The 22,992-nt window shown below is 38.3% G+C and overlaps 1 protein-coding gene across 4 annotated transcripts in view; it reads right to left on the reverse strand.

Moving 5' to 3' along the window:
• The window catches only part of EPS8 (epidermal growth factor receptor pathway substrate 8), a 104,187-nt gene that overhangs the window by 60,164 nt on the left and 21,031 nt on the right, over nucleotides 1–22,992 (reverse strand). For 2 of the 4 annotated variants that reach the window (XM_019515592.1, XM_019515590.1), the window contains exons 4-9: nucleotides 14,134–14,184; nucleotides 11,626–11,693; nucleotides 7,964–8,125; nucleotides 7,600–7,749; nucleotides 4,841–4,923; nucleotides 335–471 (exon numbers count right to left, since the gene is read on the reverse strand). In XM_019515592.1, the coding sequence (XP_019371137.1) occupies nucleotides 335–471; nucleotides 4,841–4,923; nucleotides 7,600–7,749; nucleotides 7,964–8,125; nucleotides 11,626–11,693; nucleotides 14,134–14,184 (651 nt within the window). The remainder of the gene's footprint in view (nucleotides 1–334; nucleotides 472–4,840; nucleotides 4,924–7,599; nucleotides 7,750–7,963; nucleotides 8,126–11,625; nucleotides 11,694–14,133; nucleotides 14,185–22,992) is intronic. The other 2 variants (XM_019515593.1, XM_019515591.1) reach the window with 1 other exon arrangement.

A 22,992-nucleotide genomic window follows, 5' to 3' on the forward strand; every position in this document is an offset into this window, starting at 1 on the left:
GAAAAGCTAAGGTGAACCTCTCTACTCTGGTTCTGACAGCCAAAGCGTTTAGAACATAGAATTGCCTCTCCAGGGAAGCGGCGATGACCTGGGGCATAAACCTAAACTGAACAAACCAGAGGGAAATATGCTGGAGGGAAGAACCCTTCCCTATCTTTTTTGGGGATGGAGAACATGACCCTCATGAATTTTTCCTACCTTCAGCTTCATTTTTTAAACTCTATTAAAATACTACTTCTCAGTTATTCTTTTTAGCTGGCATTATAGAAATACGTTGCCCAGAACATTGTCTATCACTCATCTCCCAATACAGTTAATTCTCAGAAATACTCACAGTCTCCTTGTTCAGCTGCCCAAGCTGACCAGGCTGCCACTCGACTTCTAACATCCACCTGAGTAACAGTACCTGGGGGAACAGGAGCAGGAGCTCTTGGGGGTGGAGGAATAGCACTGTCAGCTTTGGAAATCATCCTAGGGAAAATAGGAGATAAAAAAGAAGTGAAGCCTGAAGCAAAAATTCTCTCCTTTCTAAAGCATTATTATTGGAAAAGACAAGTGAACTGTACAGTAAAGACTTGTATGCATCACACACTGCTCTTTGTAAGCCTTAATGAGCCAGCAGTACATATAAAAAAAGGTGAATGTACTTGGAAGAGGACTTTTTATGAAGCCTCTGTAGGAGCACCAGGCACTGTTAAACGCATAGCAGATATGCTTTGTGTGCAAATAAATCAAAAAACAAACCCTGTTCTTTTGTCTTACATGGAGAATTTAACAGGAATGATAATGCTTCTATAACAGGGTGTTAAACATACTGCCTGTTGAGCCCTATGATCAGAACTGTTGATCTCAGACCAATCCAGCACAATGCATGCACTATGCAGAACAGGTCTGGCGTATGGGCTGAACTGGCACTGTGGATGCTACATGCAGCACAGGGGTTTGCTCCAGGGTACACGTTGCATGTAGTGCCTGTGCCAGACTGGCCCCGAGTGCTGGCTCCAGGTCCAGTCCAGACTGGGCAGCACTGGAGCCACTGTGCAGGGCTGGCCCAGCACAGCTCTCTGCAGCACTTGCCCTGTAGTGCATGCAGTGCATGTGGCCATTTCAAACCTACATGCAGGCCCAAGCCCAGGGCTCAGTCTGCGTGCAGTGCTCCACCAATCCAGCCCTGCATACTGGCTTCAGTGCATGTCCCAACCCAAACCAGACTGGCCCACTGACTTTCATTCCACCAGTGGGGCCAGATGAATCTGACACTCCTGTTCTATAGGGCTATTAAACCAGCCTACAGAACAGTCTAGGAGAGAAGCTTGGTAGCTTGACATTTTGGTGCTCATGCCTAACATCAAATGCAGACTTCAATCTAGACTTCACTTTGTCTAGAACTCTTGAATGGAGAGTGATCTTAAGCATCACAAATTGACTGATAAATGTCCTAATTCATACAGGGTGTTGACCATTTTTAAACCTCAAGTGATAAAGAAGGATGACTGAATTTAGAGCCAGAGACCAAAAACACTCAAAGCATTTCTAACATTTAGCTGAATCCATCTTCTTGTAAATTCATGTCTGTTTTCACAGTACAGTATTAAACACTAAAAGCAAAGGGTCTTTCATCATTTTTCCTGGAAGACTGCCATCAAATATATTGGTGGGGGGGGGAGGAACCACAAAACCTCCCACAGACTTTGGCAGTCAAATCATAACCTTAAAATTTTTCCCTTTTGATTTTCATGTCATTTACACCACTCAAATATTCACATACATATTTTATTTTGTTTCTCTATAGCCAATAAATTAAGCACTGCTTCTTTTCCCTAGAAGCTACTTCCCCAGTCACCTGCCAATTCTTTTTTGTTATTCATCATATTTCCTCCAATTTGTCAATGTGTTTTTATAAACATGATAACAAGGCTGAATAAAAATAGCTCAAGAATAATCAAAATCTGAACCACCTACAGAGAGAACTCTCACATTTTTCTCTGGCCTCCTCCATAAGTTGTATCTATTATTAATTACCTTGTTAACTGCACAATAAATTTAGACTGGCTACATATGGAAATTAACTATTCCACAAGATAACTATTCATTCCATCCATGAAGAGTACACACCAACTGCAGAGACTTCTTCAGCTCGACAAAGGGTTTTTAAACCCAAAAGCTTGCTAACATTTTTTCTCCAACTATTTAAGTTGGTCTAATAAAAGATATTGGATTCACCCAAAGAACCTTGTCCAAAATTAACTATGGCACCTTAAAAAGGTCCAACTAAAGTTATTGCTTGAAAATGTGTAATAACTTTACAGCTCGTTTCTATCTATCTTTAATTTGAACATGTAGGCAGTCTGGCTGGGAGACCACAGCTGCTGCAATCTCCCAGCTGTGCAGGTGCTCCATGCAATGGCTCGGAGATCGCAGCTACAAATCTCCTGGCCATTACAATTTCCTAGCCACAGGATATTCCATGTCCTGCAGGGGCTATAAGATTGCAGCAGCAACCCACAGCTGCCAGAGCTGAGAATCCCACAGCTGACAGGACTCTTGGTCCTGGCTGCACCCCAGGTGCAGCCAAAGTTGAGAGCCTCTGCAGCTGTGGGACTCAGCCCCAGCTGTGCACAGTACTTGCAGCTGGCAGTCACATCAGTAGAAGAAGCTCCCAACTGCAGGAGCCTGCTTCTTGCTGGTGCAGGGGAAGCCCAGGATCAGGATGATCTCTAATGCATGATCCCACAACCACACCTCCTGCCATGCACATATGGCATGACAGGAGGCAGCACTGTGTAGATCATGCATTAGATCCCATGGCATCTTTACCTGTAAGTGCAGAGGGGGCCTCTGTATCCTACTGATGCAATGTGCTGCATAGGAAAAGTGTGAAAGCTTGGACACAGCCTCTTGCATAAAAATACAGAACAGTGGCTGGGGCAAGAATGGAACAAGACTGCCACAAGAAAATTAAACACCGCTAATGGCTTGCAACCCATTAGACATTGAGACAGTGGAGTGCTTGCGGTACCTAATACCAGACCCATGCCATAAAATAATAGAAGTGGTTAAAATTGTTGGCAGAGTCCTGATGCGCTCATCACATGTGTGTACCTAAAAAAGCCCTTTAAAGAAAGGCTGAGCCAGGAAGTCAAGGAAACTGCATATGCATTTCAATTGACCTAGCAGCTAAAGAAAACAAGAGACTAAATATGTATCTCAAAAAAAAAACCTGTAAAAGGTACATTGAATATAGGAAGGATGTTCTGCATGTGACATCCTCACATTTTTCAAAACAGACATCCAAAGTCACTCTAAGATGTTAAAAATGTCTGAACCATTCAGTATATGTCTGAAGTTATGAGCTACTGCAAATGTACCCCATTGATAAACAAATACCCCAAAACAAGTTTGGTGACACCCCTGAGTATCCTCTGACACTCAAGGCCCATCATCTGTGATAGACCTATAATTACAGAGGCTGCAGAAACGCAGTCTTTACACCTAGACAATCAAAAATAAGAGCCAGGCAATTAACAGCTACGATATGATGATCAACCTTTTCCTCCCTGCTTTGTTCAGACTTTAATTGGCCAACCATCAAGAAAAATGCTTCGAAGAAACAGTATAAAAACTAAGCAGATTTCTCAGCAAGTTGTGTGCAGTCCAGACCAGAAGCCATCCTCCCACCCAGTGAACAACTGAAGGACCCACACTTTGAGGCTGTACAAGAACTGCTTCCTGCCTGCATTGGGTAAATATCTCAGTGCAGCTAAGATAATACTAAGGACTAATAGCTTATTTTATATTGGGAAAGAGTATTTTCTGTCATTTAGTTTTGTAACTTGCTGGTAGTTGCTAAAGCAAGCCTTTCTGCTATTCATCAACCAAGTGTGTCAATTCATAAAGCACTGCATTAGAAATTCAGTTTTAAGTGCAACATGATGCCACAGTGAATTGCAAGCTCTGACCTGTTATGGACTTTTGACCTTCAACCTCTTACATCCTTACAGTTTTGGGGTTTTATAATACAGTGATACATTTCAGATGTATTCCTCAGATACATGGATTTGTATTTTTTAAAATAAAATACCACTACTTCAACTTCCTACCATGTCCAGCATGTTCCGGTTCTTCTATGTTATCTCTTCATTGCTCTACTTGCTTGCAAATGCTAGTTTTCAGCCCCAGTCCTGCAAGCACTAATCTATCCTCTTAACTTTAAGCTTATGCACTTGTATGATAAATGTCTTTGAAACTTTGAAGATGTGCTGCTCCCCCATTGACCAGATCATTAACTTCTCTAGTTAATTTACTCTCTCTCTCCTCCCCACAGCTTGTGGAATGCTGAAATTTATCCTTAGTAACCTTTGTACAGTGCTTTGGGATTTACAGAGGACAACTTCTCTGAAAAGGGAAGCATCTTTGATAGAGATTTTCAAAAATTCAAAAGATAAACTTCCACTGAATCACATTTATATCTTTGAAAATCTCAGTCATTTCTTAACCCCCATGAGTTACCTCTTACTTCTGTGTTACTCTTGGCTGAACCCATTACACTCTGCTTCCCACTCCACCCCCCAGTCTTTTCCACCTCACCCAATAGAGGGAGTTGTGGTAATCTCCAAGCTGAGCTAGACACCTGAGAGGAAGGAGGAGGACTTTCTGACCACAGGTTGCTAAATCAGAGACAGAGAGAAAGAAGCCAGGCTGCTGCACCTAATTTATTCCTGATTATTTCAAACTCAGACAGAACAATAAAAGCAGAAAGTGGAGTAAGAGAAAGGGAAAGGAAAATTTTGAATGACTATTTCTAGACAGTTCCAGATATTCCCAAGAAGTTGAACTTCACCTGAGCGTTTCAAGTCTCTTCTTTTGCTTCCCACTTTTGCTGTCACTGATTGCACTTTCAATGTCTTCATGAATAAGGCTAGCCTGCAACAACAGAAGCGGATGTTACCTTACTATAAGACATACGATTCATTAACTAAGCTAAACAGACAGGATTAAATAAATCTGCTGCTTGTTTCTGAAACATATTTACATCCTTGGATCACTTGTATGAATTACTTCCTTAAAAAACCTTAGGGATGAACTAATTTCGATTAAAGATGGAAGCACCACAATGCTGTTGCCTTGGTGCTGACATTCTGTCAGTGTTCCAGTCCCCAAAAATATCATTTGATGTGCACGTATTTCAGAGCTGAAACTTTCCTAAACAGCTGTAATTATCTCAAGTCAACAATGATTTCTTGTGCAGTATTTTTTTCATCGTGATATGTTAAAGTTTATCAAGCATTTCAGTGAGTTAGTGAAAGGCATTATACACTACTAAATAAATAGCAGCAACATTAAAGAGCAGAAACGTAACTTCTTAATGATAGGGAACATTTGTCACTCTTGAGAGACACTCCCTAATTTCTCTTGGCTTGCAAGAAGATTCATTTTTTGCCCTCTGCTGCCTAGCTAGCAGTGCACTGTACTCTACCTCCAAAAGGAGGATTCATAATAAAATCCAGAAACACATATAATACATTTAATAGCCTTTGCATTAAATAGGTCATGGTTTCCTTTAAGATGTAGGATGGGCCTTCAACTGTGAAATTCAATTTCAGCGTCATTTTGCCAAAGCCCAAATTCACTGGTCTCCAGGTCACTATGCAAGGCCCAGTGATACCCAGAACTACTTGTGGTAAGGAGTGGATAGGTAACTGAGTGGGGGAGCATGTCAGTCATTTGACAGAAGCAGAAGTTACTGATTTTATATCTCATCATAAGTGTTTCCTTTGATTTTGTGACATTCTTCTGTTTCCAAGCATGGAGGTAGAAGTAGTTTAGATTCAAAATAAAATATGCAGATAAACATGGAAGTAGTTTTTGAGTATTTAAAATATATATATATATTTATATATATAAAGTGAATTGGGTTGATAGTATTTGCATTGGACTGATTAATAAGTGGAAGGGGAAAGGGGGAAGGTTTGTTTGTTGTCTGAAGGAAGAGACTGCGAAGACAAAGTTAAAAAAAATGAAGAGGAGAAGGAATGCATTGGCTTTACCATTAACTGAACATTGAGTGCACATAAACAGAGTTGGAATATTCCAGGATATAATTGCTAATCAAAATTTGAGTGCGACACCCATCCAAGACTGAGACTTATCTAGGACAGAAGAAATAACAGATTGCTTGATTCAGGGCAGATATCTGAACCTAGGTCTCCAATATGTGAAGGAAGTGCCTCTTAGCTATAGAGTTAAGCTTACTGGACTCTAGTGTGAGAATATTTATTTGGGATGTGGCGAGCTAGGTTTAAGACCTGCCTGATTCCAAGTAGAGACTTCAGCTTCGTACCCCCAATTATAATCTTCTAGCAGACTACAACATGAAATAATCCCAAAGTTCCCAAAGTGCCGAAGAATTAAAAATTTTCTGTGATTAGTCACAGAATTAACCAGCAAACTTCACATCATTATCCCTGGACCAATTTCAAACGTTTCATTGCAAGAAACTGTACTACATGATTAAAGTAAAAAAGAGATCTAATAGCATGACTATAACTTACTGTGAAAAAACATTTAAAAAACCCCATAAAATTTATTTATCAGGATTTGAAGCAGCAGTACAAATTATAGAGCTTCACAAGCATAAATTAAGACACACAACCTAGAAATAAAGTAGTATGGTCAAGGAGTATTTTTACTCTAAAATGTTGAAAGAAAATCTTTAATTTGAAGCAAATAAATTATCTTCTATTTCCAGTTCTGTTATTTTTACTGAATAGTCCCCTTACTTCCTTACCCCCTCCTAGTTTTGAGCAGAAAACGCTATTGCTCACTGGCCGCATCTACGTGAGACTCTACTGCACAGTAGCGTTGCAGGGCACTAACCATGACACAACACTACTGTGCAGTAGCATCAGGAAAAAAAACTGTGTGGGGATGCTACTGCACAGTAATACCGGTTACTGTGCAGTCACTTAGTACTTGGTTATTCTGGGAATAGTTTGTTAACTTGTGCACCTTTGGGTGACTAGAAGTTTGGCTCAACGCTAAACAATCTGATTTCCCACACAGAGTATGTGTTCAGTGCATCTATATTAGTATGTCTGTAGAAGAGACTTAATTGCTCAATGACAAAACAGCAGATAAGAAAATAGATTTAAAAACAGATGGATTTCTCATCAGGCTCTAAACATTTTCACTTCTCTCTTAAATTATCTTATATCTCCTTCCTTATAAGTTGCATACTACATGCATACCCAATAGATCCTCAGTAGACTGCAAGCCTAAACTAAATCTTAAATCTTGCAATCTTTGCAAATTGCATATATCTATTTTATTAAGGTTTCAAGTGACTAAGATGCCATTACTCTTGCAAAACAGACATAAAAGAATTAGTATTATAAATGCATTACTCTGAAGAACCGGAATGATACTATGAAGAATTAGTATCATAAATGCATTACAGCTGAAACAGTCAACTGAATAAATGAACAAAACAAACTTTTTTTTTTTTTGAGGAAATATCCCTGACTACTTTCCTCTTGTCTTTAGCAGTTCAGAAAATCATAAAAGTCAAAATAATCTGAAGTGGTTCTCTTCTTGCCTTACCTTAACTTCATCACATTGGAAAAGATGAAGATCTGGCTTGTTTTGGGTTGGTTCCTTGCATACTAACGCAAGAATGGAATTGTAATTGCATGCGTTCATCACGGCTTGGCAATGCTGAATTGTGCTCAGAGGAAAATTCTCAAGTTCATTCTGCATGAAGAAAAAAAACTGCATTTTGGTCTCCCAAAACTATGCCCATATAAAAAATTCCATATCTGTAGCTGTAAAAATCTACTCTGGTTACACACACAGTTGAAGTTACAAAGCAGTAAGTAAAATCCCCGAACTTATACATGCCATTTTCACTGCTGCTATCTTTTCTTTTCCTTCTTAGAAAAATCAGGCTGCCACTTGCAGCTCTTACCTTTGATTCTAAATCCACCAAACTGACAGCTTTCTCATCCACTTGAAGAATCATATCTTGAGTCCACACTTTGCCCTTGGCATCTAGCAATTTCAGCTTTCTTATTCCATCATCTACTGTAATCATAGCCTCTTTTCGGTCCAAAACAAAAGTGGTCAAATGCTGACAATTGAGAAATGAGGGGCAAAAAAAAAAAAAAAAATGCACATATCATTTCCCAAGACAAAGTATTCACAACATTTATGCTGCCTTGAAATAGATAAAAAAGAATTTAAAATGGAGTTTATTTATAAAATGACATCACATAAACAAATCAACTGACTACTCAAAGTCATGAGTTGTCATCCTCTATCATTTTATTAACAGGCAGACTACACTGGGATAGTCTAACCTTTTTCAGGAATCACAACTGGGATTAAATTTCAGAACATTAATTTAACTTTCAGGAAGTGACAGGCCAGCAGTGCTGGAGAATGAGGGTCCAGCTAGCATCAGGGGAGGCTGCCCTATAACCCCGTCAATTTTCCTCAACCCTGATGAGGAGGGTCCTCAGATTACTGCTCAAGCTGCCAACTAGCACGCTGAGGGTAATGATGATCTGTACTTGTTTCTGACAGAAATACTTTCTGGATAGACCACTCACTTGTTTCACAGAAGCCACAAAATACATGTTAATATTGTAAATGTTTTTGTGCACTTCCAGCTTGGACTACATTTTAATTTTAAATCATCCAGCTAAAGAGGAAATGCTATCTTATTGCCATTTCCCCATTCAGCTTCCCCTGCAATTATGATTCTGATACTTAAAAACATCAATTCAATTCAATTTCAATTCAATTTTTTAAGGAATCTGGCTGAAAGCCATGCTCCCGAAAACAACACAACATACAACCATAATATAAATTTAAACAAAAATGCAAATAGAATAATAAAATAGGGTCAACCATTATAAAAACATTATTCCTACTACAAGAATTAACATAATCAAGTACAAATACGGTGATAAATCAGATCATAAATCTATAAAAATGTTGTGCATAGGTCCACAATTAACACAGTAAAAAACAAATATAGTAATAAAGTTTATTGGTCATATCAACAGAAAAGGATGTTTAGCTTTGATGGCTTCAACCTTATAAGCAAGAATTGCAAGACAGTTTACTAAATATGGACCTGTTTGCTGGAGAAGCCATATTAATTTCTCTCTATTTGAGAAGTATGTCAATTTCTGCAAGAACAGTGATAAATACTTTCTCCTTATGTCATTATATAAAGGATATTCTAAAACAAAATGGATAGTGTCTTCCAAAATTCCTAGATAGGCTGGACAACAACTTTTAGCCCTTGAAATAGAAAGTCTACGTCCAGCTAAAACAGCTGCGGGCACCTGTTCAGTCCCAAGTCTAGTCAAAGAGGCTCGCCATTATTATTGAGATCCAGTGGTAAATACCTTTCTCTCCCCAATCCAATTTCCAAAGACTATATAGAGGGGTGATGCAAATAGCCCTGGCCACTGCAAAGTTGTTCTGCCTGGCAATATCTTGGAACCTCTGGAAAACCCAGACCTTTTCTAGGGGGAAGAAGAGTCTTTCATTGTCTTTACATAGTGTCCCATCCTGGAAAATGCAGAAGTGCAGGAAAGAAAAGCTAGCTAGGGAGACTGAAGAGAAGGGGGATTATTGATGTCTTCTATATAGAACAATTTGAGCAAGCATGACAATAGAAGAGGCAGGATTTGAAACCAGAATCCAGCCATTCTAATAATAATAATATCAGTTACAGTGGAATCTAATCCTGTCTCCAAATCTTAAAAAGGATGCGGAACTTAAGGAAGAAAGACCCAGAAGAACCCTGAAAAACTTATTCCGAGGTGTGTCTACATCATTACTGGAGGCATAGCCCCGTACTTCAGTGCCATACAGAATCTGAGATGCAACTTTGGCTTTATATGCCGATACGGGAGCTTGGACTGATCATCCTTCTGTGGCATAAAAACATCAACAATTCAAGGTTGCCCATAAACATACCAGTTTTACATTCTGATCCAAATGTTCAAGCCTACTCATCAATCTGAACTGTATTTATGGCTAAGCCTGTATAGATCAAGCTTTTAAATCACTTGATTTTGTTTTAAAGGAATTAAGTGGGCTTCCAGCAAATGCAGTATAATGCCACATTTAACTGTATAAGCAAGACAGCAGATACAGCTGCATATGAACAAATAACATTATTACAGAGATGAAAAAGAAACTGAATTAAAAAAATTAAAAGGTAAAATGGAATTTAGCAATTAGATTTTGACTGTTCACCTTAGAAAGTTTGTCACATCAAATACAATTTTAATATTTATGTCACGAGAGTACCGACACCTCATTTTAGAAATTAAATGAGGCAAAAAACACATAGGCAGTTAAAAGCGTTTAAGCATTTCCTTGCAAGCTGAGTATTACAGGAACAGATGCAAGACCGGGCTAGAGAATGATGAGACATGAACCAGCTTCCACAGGGTCTGAATTTAAAGCTGAACAATGAGGAATGGTAAACATGTGGCATTTGCAGCACCACGCTTTATAAGTCTATTACAAGGATATTTAGTTGCCAGATTTTTTTTTTCCTGCCAGGTCAAATTAAGGTTATAATATGATGCATTCTATTTTAGATGGCTTTATTGTTCAGTGGATTATAAAGTCCTTTAAAAATAATATATAGAATCATCTAGGACTTAATTCCCTATATAATTTAATTTGACCTACCTGTTGAGTTGAAAAACGACAACAATATAAAAGTAGAGTTTAAGACTCTGCAGAAGAGTTTAAGACAGGAATTAAGCCATATATTCTGCAGTTCCACCTAGGGGGTAGTTAAGCACAATGTAATTAATTACACTGGAATCCAGTCATGGTCTTAGGGTTAACATCCCTGCTTTCCTGATAACAGCTTGAGGATCTTATAGGGTTATAATGAGTCAAAGCCTCCATTTTAGACAACATCTATTATGAGGTTCCAAAAGTGCATACTTTCTCAATTCTATCCATCAGCACTAGTGGAAGGCAGGTTCAAAAAAAGAAGAGCATCACCTACTGAATTATGAACAACACTTCCTGATGCACTTGCATTTTGCAGAGACCTTCACATACAAAGCACCCAGCACTGCGACACTTGTAGCTGTATAAGCAGCAGAATGTGTGTCAGCGCTGAGAAAATGGCAGTGGCGAGCTTTTAAAATAAAACACTTCAAAGGTGCTTTAATTCTAAATGGGCATCAGTGCCATTTTCTCAGCATTGATGCCCATTTTGCTGCTTATACAACTGCCACTCCAAAGCGGTGGATCTCCAGCATATCGTGGGACCCAAAGGGATGTGTATAAATGCCCATAATGACTAGTTTAACTCTGCTCAGCTTATGGAATCTGACACAACTACAGCCCTATGTGATATGACTGCCAGACTGCAGATACATTTAAATGCATCTTATTTTGAAAGTGACACGACACATTATAGATGATTTATATCTCTCCAGATTTATATTCAGAACTTCGGGGGAAAATCATTGCATATTATGGCGAACTCCATTAGAAAATAAATATACATGAGCTTGTACTTTACTCTATATTTTTGTTATGACAAGAGATATTTTTCTAATTAGAATTTTTTTTCTTTACCTCCACATGATACTGTGAAGTTTCAGATACACTGCTGGCGCTGTCCCGTGCATAATTCTTTCTTTGCTCTGAAAAAAAAGAAGACAGACACCGTAATTTACCAGCTTCCATATTGCTCAAGAGCTTATAGCTTTTAAAAACATGACATTAGTCAAGTATCCATGAGACGCATATAAATGAAGTGAATGAAAAGCTGGTAAGTATTAACCCCAGAGGAAAAAACTTCACCTTCCTGTAGCACTACACAAAGTATATATCCACCTCAACAATACCAAGTGGAAACCAGGTGATAAAAACAAAAGCTAGTCACATCACAACACACCAGGATACAGCCAGACAGCAGAGATTTAAATACCATTTGAAAATACATTGTTTTGTAATCCAATTATTAATTGCTGGCTTTCCACTTAGACAATCATAGCAAAACTGGTTTAAGGCTTTTTGTATGTGAATCAGTGTGCTCTGAAGTCAGATGTATGCCTTGCTATGCAGAATTCAACAGCTAAAATGCCCCAGGAACTAGGAGGAAATACTTTTAGTCTTATGAATACTGGAAACTGAATATCGGATAGACTTTTGAAACAGGCCTCACCTCTATTTCTTCAGAATTATTTAAAATGATTTAAATGGAGAAATAAGCTCAGAAAGTTATAAAAGCCACACATACATACACACAGATGACAGGATAAGGAGCAGCCATGTTAAATTATTCTAACAGAAGCGTCATTCTTCTGAATACTATAAAATGCTGCAAAATCAGAAATATCATTTTGACTTTATTACAAGCCAGTGGAAAAGTGTTATGAAACAATTAATGAAAAAGCTTCTCATATTAGTTTAACATGGAAAAAAAATTCTGAATACATTACTTGGAACCTTTCATCACAAGAGCTGAAAGGCTGAATCTTACAGCCCCTCACCAGGTCAAGTTCCCACTGAAAACAACAGGAGACCTGACTGTCTCAGGTTTGCAAGAATTAACTTTCGCTTTAAGCAAATTGCTCCCTCCTCTCCCCCACAATTGGGTTTCATTTGTGTAATGAATGAAAAATGCAATTCATTTTTTTGCTAAAAGGCAAAATACATGGGCATTTTGATTAATTTAACTGTGAGCTAAGAAAGGTGGATATTTAGTCAGTTTCAGCAAAAAACACAACTGAATTGTTTGTGAAATTAAGGGTGCTATTATACTAAAAGCCTGAAATACAATTACTTCAAAATACTCACTTCAGCTCAATTAAAATAAAGCCTGATCCTTGTTAAGGTAGTATTCTAGGAAATCCTAGGGTCTATAAAGCTATACAAATACCTTGCAAGGGCACTATAAACCATCAGGAGAAACACACCTACTGAGGTCCTAGATCAATGTAGAACAAAGACTTTCCCAAATAGTGTTCTTTACACAGATATTTCAAGCCAGATAGACTACAGGGGTTTAACAAAAAGCAAGCATCCTTAGCTTCCACAATTTTACTGGGAAATCACTCTGTAGGAGCTCCTTGATGCTTTGCAGGTCCATAATTTCCTTGCTGCTTTGTGCATCTCAGGCTGAAAACAGACATTGTCTTTGGCGGTAGTAATTTTTTATGGCGACATACAGGCCAAGCAAACAGATGTCCCTGACCCTTGTTGCACCACAAATGCCCAAAATTTGTGGCTGTGACAGATGGTATAAAATTGTGTCGCTCTTGTGTGTCATACATCTATTTGCTTTATGGTGGGAGAGCACAAGCAGTTCAGAGCCGCCTGTGCTCTCCAACTATCCTAGGTAGGTGATTTTAGGGCTTCAGGGGCCCAATCCTTTGTGGCCCATGGAATAAACATCTGCAGAGGTGTGCCCCAAGTTGGGCACAGCAGCACGTGCATGCACCCAGGGAATCCCCTGCCAGATGATTCCTGGGCTATACATCTGCAAGCAGGGAACCCAGGGTATCCCTGTTTGCAGGTGTTCTTAAGATTGGGCTTCTGAAGCCCTGGGAGTAGCAGGGGCCCAATCCTGCAAGAAAACAGATGATGTCTATGTTGCCCAATGAAGTGGATCAACCTGGCACAGCCAACCTACTTTATTTGGTTATATCTGCTTATAGCCTCAGAAATGGAAATGAAGCTGTTAGAGCACCCTTTAAGATTTGCAATCCTTCTTCCAAAAAAGCTAGTGCTGTTTGCTAGAATACAGCTACACATGGGCAATCTTACAGCAATTATCCAACTTGTTTTTATGAGATTAGTCTGCAGTACAATCAACCAAATACCAGAACACTAACGAGCACCAAATTTAGGACTGGGCTCATAGATTTTTCATAAAACATTCCCATCTACTGCAGTAATTTCATTATTAGAAATCCCAGTACAAAAAGTTCCTTCACTCACTTTAACTGTTACTAATATTTTTGTTTTGCAGCATATTACTTTTTTTTAAAGCTTTTAAATAAGCCACACACATTCCTCTCTCCCCTCCCAAAAACCAAAAACAACTATTAAGTGAACCAGTTCTAGTACAGTTGCTACCTTTCTTTTTTTGTTTGGAGGATGATCTGAAGAAATAAAGTCCTTCTGTTCCTAGCAAAACAAGGGAATTAAAAAGCAATGTCTAGTTTAACCCAACAGCTAAGATTATTTCCATGCCAAAGGTGAAAGGCCAACAGTCTTAACTTACCAACTGCAAATAATTAGATACAGTAAAAGAGAAAATATGCCATGCAGAAAGCCTACTGTATCCTCTGATTTATAAGCTTAACCTGGTGGGTGTTTTCAAACAAAGTGAGAGCACAATATTTTGACATTTGCCAAAATGTTTCCGAAGCTTGGAGACATCTTCATTCACTATAATGTAGGTAGAGAATAAGAATATTAATATTAAAATATAAATTTATATTATAAATTAAAGAAACACTGGCCTAAACAAGGGTTACAGTAGAAGTTTCTGATAAGTAAAAGCAAGAAGTCTGGAAGTCATTTGCAGGTTTTCAAGTGCACACACACACTTAAAATCTAGTATTTAGGAAACTTTACCATACAGTTATATTGATTAAAGCAGAGGCCACGATTCAACTTTTGAAAAAGATATCTACCCTCTTTAGTGAAAAGAACTATTCAGATCCTCCATCTTAAGACTGCTTCTGGGGGGCCTACCATTACTCTAGGTGGCCAAACTGAGGTACATGCAGACACTTGAGCTAGGGACAGAAATTACACAAACAGATACAAGCAATTGGAAACAGGTTCAAATTTGTAACACAAAAGGTCAGTACTAAACACAAAAGGAAGTACTAAATGATGGTGCATGGTTATTTTTAGATGCTACATTGCCATAGCGATGTGCTATAATGAGGTAGCTTGTCCCTACGGCGACAAAACATCGGCATCATGATTTGTGCCTGCCGACACTACATCGCCATAATGACAAGCTATGTTGCTGTCTGAGAGGCATCCCCTGAGGGGTACAGAATTCCTTATATTCATCACTAAACAATGATCACCTATGAATATCATGAGAGGGCTAACAGGCTCTGCTCCATGACACCTTCAGTGCCAAGAGACATGTTTCAGCCATTTGCCAAGGTGTGATATTTAGCAGAACATCTTCCATATCTGAGTTACCATTTATTACCTTCCAAGGTTGCATTTTATGGAAAATACCATGCTGTCCACTATGGATTTTCTCAGTTTACATTACGTTTGGGACAAAGATGCACAATCCAGGCAGAAACCTTAAAACTATATTATCAAGAGGAATAAAAAATTCTATGGGAAGAAGTCGTCTTCTCAGGCTACATTTCCCATTCGTGTATTATACAATTCAAAGTTGCTCAAGTCTAGCTTTCAGGCAAAACTAAACCGATATTCAGAGAGACCACAAGCATTTACACAGGCCTTTGACTAATTGGTTATGTAGGGAATTTTTTTTTTTTAACCACGAATGTATTAGAACTGTTCAAAAATACAGTTTCTGACAGATATAAGCAAAAAATCTGGAAGACCAGATTTAAAGACCAATACTTAGGAAACTTAACTTCCGCCCATGAGAAGGACCACTCAGGTTCTTATTATTCAACCCCAGTCCAGGTCACTTCCTGTGACTTTGCTAGCATGCACTGGTTGAAGAACAGGCACAGTCCTTACATTCCTCTCTCAATACCGTATGCCCACAGATGATTAATGTCTAAAATGTATCCCCTTTCTGAATTTTGCCTTACCTGGTAAGTATATAAGAAAAAAACCCCAACCAACCAGCCAAACAAAACCATCCTCAGTCCAGGTTTCGTCTAAAAGCTTTGGCTTGTGTCTAAGGTTTACCTGGCAAAATCTAAGACTAGGTCCCCATTTTCATTCACCGTATCTCCCATCCCCTAACTCCCACTCAGACAGGTAGAGAAGCTCAACTACTCTGTGCTAGAGCTAATAATGAGCCTTAACAGCTGCAGTTTCCAGCGTGACAGCAAAACTATCCTGCCTGGTCTTTAGGGATCTGTATGCTGATAAGTCTTCATACCAAACTCTGCTCCCTTCTAATGTCTCCCTAATGGCACTTGCTTACTCTTACTTCCATGTTATTCACAACGAAGCCATCCACTGTTTGCAGACTTCACAAACAAAATGCATTTCTCCCAATGCCCTTTTTTTTTAGGGCTTTCTTAGAGTCCCCTTGTCCTCAGCACTGAAATCAAAAACCTAAAATCCCTGGAGCCTTGTGGTGCTTGATGGGTTGAACAACTCCATTTGCTTATTGGAGTCTTATTGGTATAAACTATGTTGGCTCTAGGTTTACACTAAGATTGATGAAAGGAAATTCAAGGTTATAATCTTAAAGGAATCTGCTCACTTTCACTCTGTTTGCAGCATTAAACCATTTGTTTTACTGTTTTCAACAAGCTTTGGGTAAAGTGGCAGATGGAAATATCACATCAAATTATTTCAAGGCTCAAGATTAACCATATTAGAAAAAGGGAATTTGGAATAAATTAATCATCAACCTTTCTTGAGGTAAACATTAGGAATAAATGAATATTTGGAGAAGTTAAAAACAAACATTCAAAATAGATTTCATTATCAAAGTATCTTTATGAACAAAGGAGAAAAGCAGTCATTTCCTGATTCTGCAAATGCTTATCTATACAACTAATTCCACTGGGTTCAATGGGGAAAGCTGAACATACAGCATTCTTTGGGACAGAGCACCCACAGAGGTGTATATACAATTTAGGAGTCATGGGTACAAACTCAGTTCTATAAAGTGTTTCAAATTTAAGAAAGGAGGCTTAATTCAAATAAGAATGGTACCTGAAAGTTTCCTAAATTTGCCTTCAGGGAAAATTTGAAAAGGATAGATATGTTTGGGGCTCATAAAAACATTTTTTTCAATGGGATAATGTCATTCCAATTTCAGCTTTGTTTTTACTTTGCATTATAACACAAGAAAAATGAAAGACCATTTGTAAAATATATCAAAAGGTTTCAGTCCTTTTTTTTTTTTTTTTATACTATCAAAACCTCCCTTCCTCCTGCCAAACAAAATTTCTTCTTAACATGAAATTCTGGTGAGAAATTAACAAAATGTGAAGCATTTTGAGTTTTAATGGAAATCCATATTTTCCAGGAATATGGTTCTTAAAGTTTTTCCACCAAGCTGTGTATTGAGGAGCTCAATTCTAAATTTGCACCTTTTTTTCCCCAAATCCTTGCTCCAAATCTTCCACTTTGAACAACTTGATGAATAAATATTGGTTTTAGCCCATGAAAAAAATGTATGTAAATTGGGGATTATTTCTCAACATATTTTTTTCATAAAATGTATTCCTGTAATCTTCAGACTGGCTATTATTTTGGCCTCTGCATCAAACAGTTCTTGAGACGCTTGCGATTCCCAATACATGTAGGATAGTATAATGTAATCCTAGGTTTCCAGCTGCTTAAAAGTGCAATTTCTCTGCTGTTAAAAAGAGTCATTTTTCCCATTTTTATTATCCAAAGCCTACCTTAAAAATCACTGTTTTCAAAGTTTGATTTTCTAAATACTACATTTTGATAACTTTTTATTTTGCTAAAATCAAACTTGATTAAATAACACCAATTGTTTATAAAAGCCAAACTAATTTTGATAGGAATGGACAGAAAATTTGACAAAATTATTTTCTTGGTGCTTTTTCTTCCCTTCTTACATGTGATGACAAAGACTACTTACAGAAACAGGATAAGAAAAAAGCAATCTATAACTGCTAAATGTTTTTTAGTGAGAGGAAGTATGAAAAAACTACTGCTCTGAGGATGACCATAGGCAGAAGGACAACACGAAGCCTATTCTATACTAGAGCCCTATTTTGAGGTTTCCAAATAGGATGTGTATGTTGCATTCACTTTGTGACGGCCCTCGTTATTGAGAAGTGTTTTATTTTGAACTACTTAACGTAATTCAGGACTGGCAGTTATTGCTTTACCCTTTGTTCTCCTTAAAAAGGGCTTGATCCATGTTTCTAGATATTTGACCAAAAGTTACAACATTCACTAGAGCCCTAAATTATTTTTTTTCATATGCATATGATTTTAAGAGAAGGAAAAAAAAAATCTTGCATGCCTTTTCAGCCAGAAGATGGAAACTTATATTGTTGAGGCTGAGGTCAGGCTGTTTTTTTCTCTCATATACCAAGTATTTTCAAAAGAATTCTTTGATGAAATACTAGAATGTAATCCAAGAGTTGAAAGTTTCTAATATTAGAAAATGCCCAATTAATATTCATGCATATCATTCTGACAGTCTAAAATGCAACAATGAAATGTTTGCCAGTCTACTGCATGGTATTTAAATATGCATATTTTTTACTGTGACTCTTGAAAACAAGCCATGGAATTTGTTGACTTACTGAAAGTTAACATTCCTCTGCCATTATGTTCTCAATTTCCATTTTAATCACCCAACTTCCCAGGGCCATTGCAACAGCTCCCTCCATGCATGAAGTAAATTATTAAGACTAAAGTTGAAGCTCCAGAGCAGACACAACCAAGGAGAATTAATAAAACTGTCAAAACTGTTGAGTTTATTCTTTTTAATCAGATAGCTCTCTCTTTTATTATTGCTTTTGCATCTAAAACACATTGCCAAAAAAAGTATCATCTCAATACCATGGATAATTTACATGCAGTTAAAAAGCCACAAAATTAGCTGCCTATTTTTCCCCATAGTAAAAATAAGTTTACTCTCCTCCTCTGCATTTTAAGTCAAACTATTAATTATATTTTACATAATTTTATAGATGGAGAGTTAATTATACTCAACAGCTGAAGAAGTCTCATCAAAAAGAGTAAGAAAAACATTAACTTGAAAATCAAATCATATGGCAAGAAAAAAAAAGACACTAATAAGATGTGCAGCATTTTACTCACAGCCAGTGCCTTCCCTCTGTCTTTTAGGCTTACTAGCAGAATCTGTGTTTGCTACTAACTAAGAGGTATATGCAAAGTATCAGTCCAGAGAAGATTTTAATTCTTTCTGATGTGGACTTCGCCACAGTTATGCAGGCCTCTGAGAACTCCATCACTGTTACCAGCTCCCAGGAATTCGTTGAGGTTCTGGTTCCTGATGCAGCCAGTGTCATGAAGATGTGAAAAGGTATAATCTTTCTGGCACTGTTATGAAGCAAAAAAAATCAGAAAAGGGGAGAGGCTCCTCAACCCTATTGTCCTGCATCCAAGTGGACATTGCACTCAACTGTAGAACCCTGAACTCTAGTCCCAGCTCTTTCATTGATTGTCATTCTTCACTTCATTTTTCACTCTTTCAGTGATTGCCTTCATTTCTCATGACTCTTTTTATAGGAAGGTTTTGTATTTGTATTTTAAGAGTTAACTATCATTTATCACCAATTTCACAGATAACTGCACAAAGTCACTTCAGGCAGACAGACAAATAGAACTCAGGCATCTAGGGGAACTGGCAACCAGTCATGACTGAATCCATTGTGCTGTGGCTATTTTCAAGGCAGCTGATGAGCAGGGTGATGAAATGCATTAACTGCCTGAGATAGCATGTGGGTTTACTGTAGCATTTAGCTACTCAGAAAACCTGAAAATCCTATATCCTGTAGAGAAAGCTAAGAAATCTCACGAAAACCTCAGAGTCATTTTTACATACGGTCACTTTGGCTCTGACTCATTATCCCATGATGACATCATGTGGCTGCTGAAGACGACCAACCCTTACTGGAACTCCTCACATCCTGGTCTCCTGCGCCCAGTCAAAACCAAGATTCAAGCAACATGAGCCACATCCTGCTTTAACCTTCAAACTAATTCCTGATCCTTTAATGACAATGCCTGAAAAGGCTCTGGTCTTTGCAGATGATTTGGTATTGCTGAGTTACCCTTGAACAGTAAAAACAAGAATACAAACCATCTAAGAGCTGTGCCTACACCTTTCTTTTCTATCTGTGCTTTTCTATCCAGAGGTCCCAGGTTCAGTCCTCACAAATAAAGTAAAACACAGGTGTTGATTGCCTTTGCTTCTGATCCCAGCTCTGGCAGCTATAAGTTTCTTTGTGATGACAAAGGAAGTTGCTATACTGCAAAAACATGTGTGCACTGCATTTCTTAGTATGGCCTACTAGCCAAAAAAAGGATGAGAGCCCTATACCGCTACTTAGTCTTACAGTGGGGTAAAAGAAGTATAAGGAGTAGAAATACATTATAAGCTTTTCACCATTTTAGCCCATCTGCAATTCTCCTAGTATAATAGGCCCAGGAACTCTGTAGTACACAGGAAACATTCCGAAATCCTTCCAGTCCCTACTTTGAATCAAAAATTTGAACAGTAAGAAAATCCACCACCTAAGCTCCAGCACAACTGTAATTACAGCTCTAAGCAGAACACACCTGACTTTACTGACAAACTAAAGAGGCTATATTAGCAGTATTAGATTCAGTGCTGAAAGATGTCAGTAATCTAACAATTTATTGTGCCACTATCAGCCAGCTTACCCTTGAAGGAGAATTTAGGATCTCAAGCGATTTCACCTCTTTATCACTCACTGGCAAACACTCAGCAAGGCACAAGTACTGGCTCCAAAAGAAGTCACACATGTCCTGGAACAAGAAAAAGCCTTGCCACAGAAGTCAGGTGGAGAAACCAATTCATGGCCAAAGCTCATATTAGAAGCAAAGAACATACATTTTAAAAGAGGACTGGGTAGCAGAGAGGGTATCTTGTCTCTGAAATATGTGACCATTCCCTCACTGAAACACACAGATTCTCCAGAAAATAGGTTATCCTAGGCAGGGAGTGAGTTAGAAACAAAGATGCCTTTGACCCTTGGGAAACGTTAAATTAGTCACCAGATTGGGCTCTGAGAAAGGTTTACCATGAATCCCAGATGGCCATGACAGAACTCAAGATCTTTGCAATTTGGGATAAAAATTTATTCAATCCCAATCACAACCGCTGATGCACAGGGAGCTCAGTATCACCAGTTTGCCACACACCTGGATGTTCAAAGGGTACCATGACCATGGAAAGCAGAGTGTTCAGAACTAGTGTCTGATGCTACAGTTCCCATCTCACCCTCCTGATGTCTGGGGATTTCAATCCAGGACTTTACATGCACCAGCAAGTTTAAAGGCAAGCAGTGCAGTACTACACCATGTGGGTTTTACAGGTGCTGGCACATGGTGCTCCCTGCACATTCTAGCACCTTTTATCATGTAATTCATTGTGCAATAAATTTAACATCTGCCAGGGGCCCTTGAAATATGCATGACTATGCACACATGAAGCTAAGACTTCAGCAAACAAATCTTATAACTAGTTGAGGGCCATGAAAAGTGTGGCTCCAGTTTGACTCTTATTCGACAAGCGCCCACGTCAGAAACAACATGCCATACCTCTTCCCAACAATAGGCTCATATGAAAATGTTATGGAAACTAAACAATTTTGTGGACACTTTTTAAAAAAGATTGAGCCCAGTTGGTAACTTGGTCCAAAGAAGAATGCACCACAATGAAAAAAAATTAACATGAAGAGAAAATTAGTAGAAAAAAGCACACAGCACTTACACTTAAAAATGTGTCAAATGGTTTGGATGGAGAGAGATGACCTTACTACTCCCTCACATGTATTAAATGCCAGAACCTTATAAAGTCTTCAGTGAGCACTGGAGGTTCAAAAGCAATGCAAGGCAACTTTGTTCAGCGTGACCACAGTGGAGGAACATCCTTTCAACATTAAGTCGTTAGACACAAATCTAGCTGGTACTTAAATCTGATATCTTCAATACGTGGATGTTTCCACAGAATCCTTTAAACCATTTTTAGAGGTGGATGTGAATAATTTTCCTCCCTCCAAGTACCCTCATAATCACAAAACATTTTTATTTTAAGAATACCTTATCCTCCCATTTTTAAATTGCCTCAGTGAATTAGGAGCTGAAGCTCTACCGTTCAGCAAGTAAAGGTACGCAGTTGGGACCCACTGGCTTCACTGAGTTAGAGCCAGTGGACCGAACCACTTTTGAAAACTCAGCTTGGGCACTTAAGAAAAAATTGCCTTAGATGGTGAAGCTTAAATAGAAAGATACTAAATTTTTAGATGTTTCTATATTATATAGGCCAGTGGATACAGAGGCTATAGCTGTTCCTGAAAAATACACTGGACAGGAACAAAGACTGCTGCTGACCCAATTGCAAAGCAAAACTGAATCTGTTTCATCCAAACACAAAGTAAACTCCCCTATCCCTAAAGCGGCAGATCCAGGAGAGGCACAGTGATGCAGCTGCACCCTGCTTTGATTTCTGCTCCATCCAAACTCTAAAACCAGCTGCCTGGGAGGGGCAGCGGCATTTCTATGCAGGCAGGGCTCAGAAAGTCATTTGGTTTATTATCCCTGATTCCTAGTAATCTCTCTCCACACCACAAGTCTTAACATTCCTCTAGCCTTTTTAATGATCTTCATGTTTCACCATTCAAGCTATCCTTTCTTCTGCAATACTGCTGTCTGTTAGCTATTCCTGGTAATCTCTCCTATTTTACAGCCCTGCTGACTCTTATTAACTCTAGCTAAAAACCTTAACTCAAGTGTAGAAATAAATGATAATGAATTTTTAGAGGTACTGTCAAGACACTCAAGACTAGATTTTGTTTTATGAATCTGAATAAAAGATGTACATTTAACTATAATGACTAAAGGACTAATGATACGATATCTTTTGACTATTTTTGCCTAGCTTGTTCTGTTTTGTTTTGTTTTGTTTTTATTTTATGAATACTCTAGGAATTGACTGAACATTCCAATAGCTGAATTGTTTTTTTTTGCTTTGGTCATAAACTGAATGCTGTATCTACTTGAATATAAGATGAGGTTTCTCTTCCTCTCCCCCCCCCCCCC

The sequence above is a fragment of the Gavialis gangeticus genome, unplaced genomic scaffold (genome assembly GCF_001723915.1).
Source record: "Gavialis gangeticus isolate Ggan-Ray unplaced genomic scaffold, GavGan_comp1, whole genome shotgun sequence".
NCBI lineage: Eukaryota > Metazoa > Chordata > Crocodylia > Gavialidae > Gavialis > Gavialis gangeticus.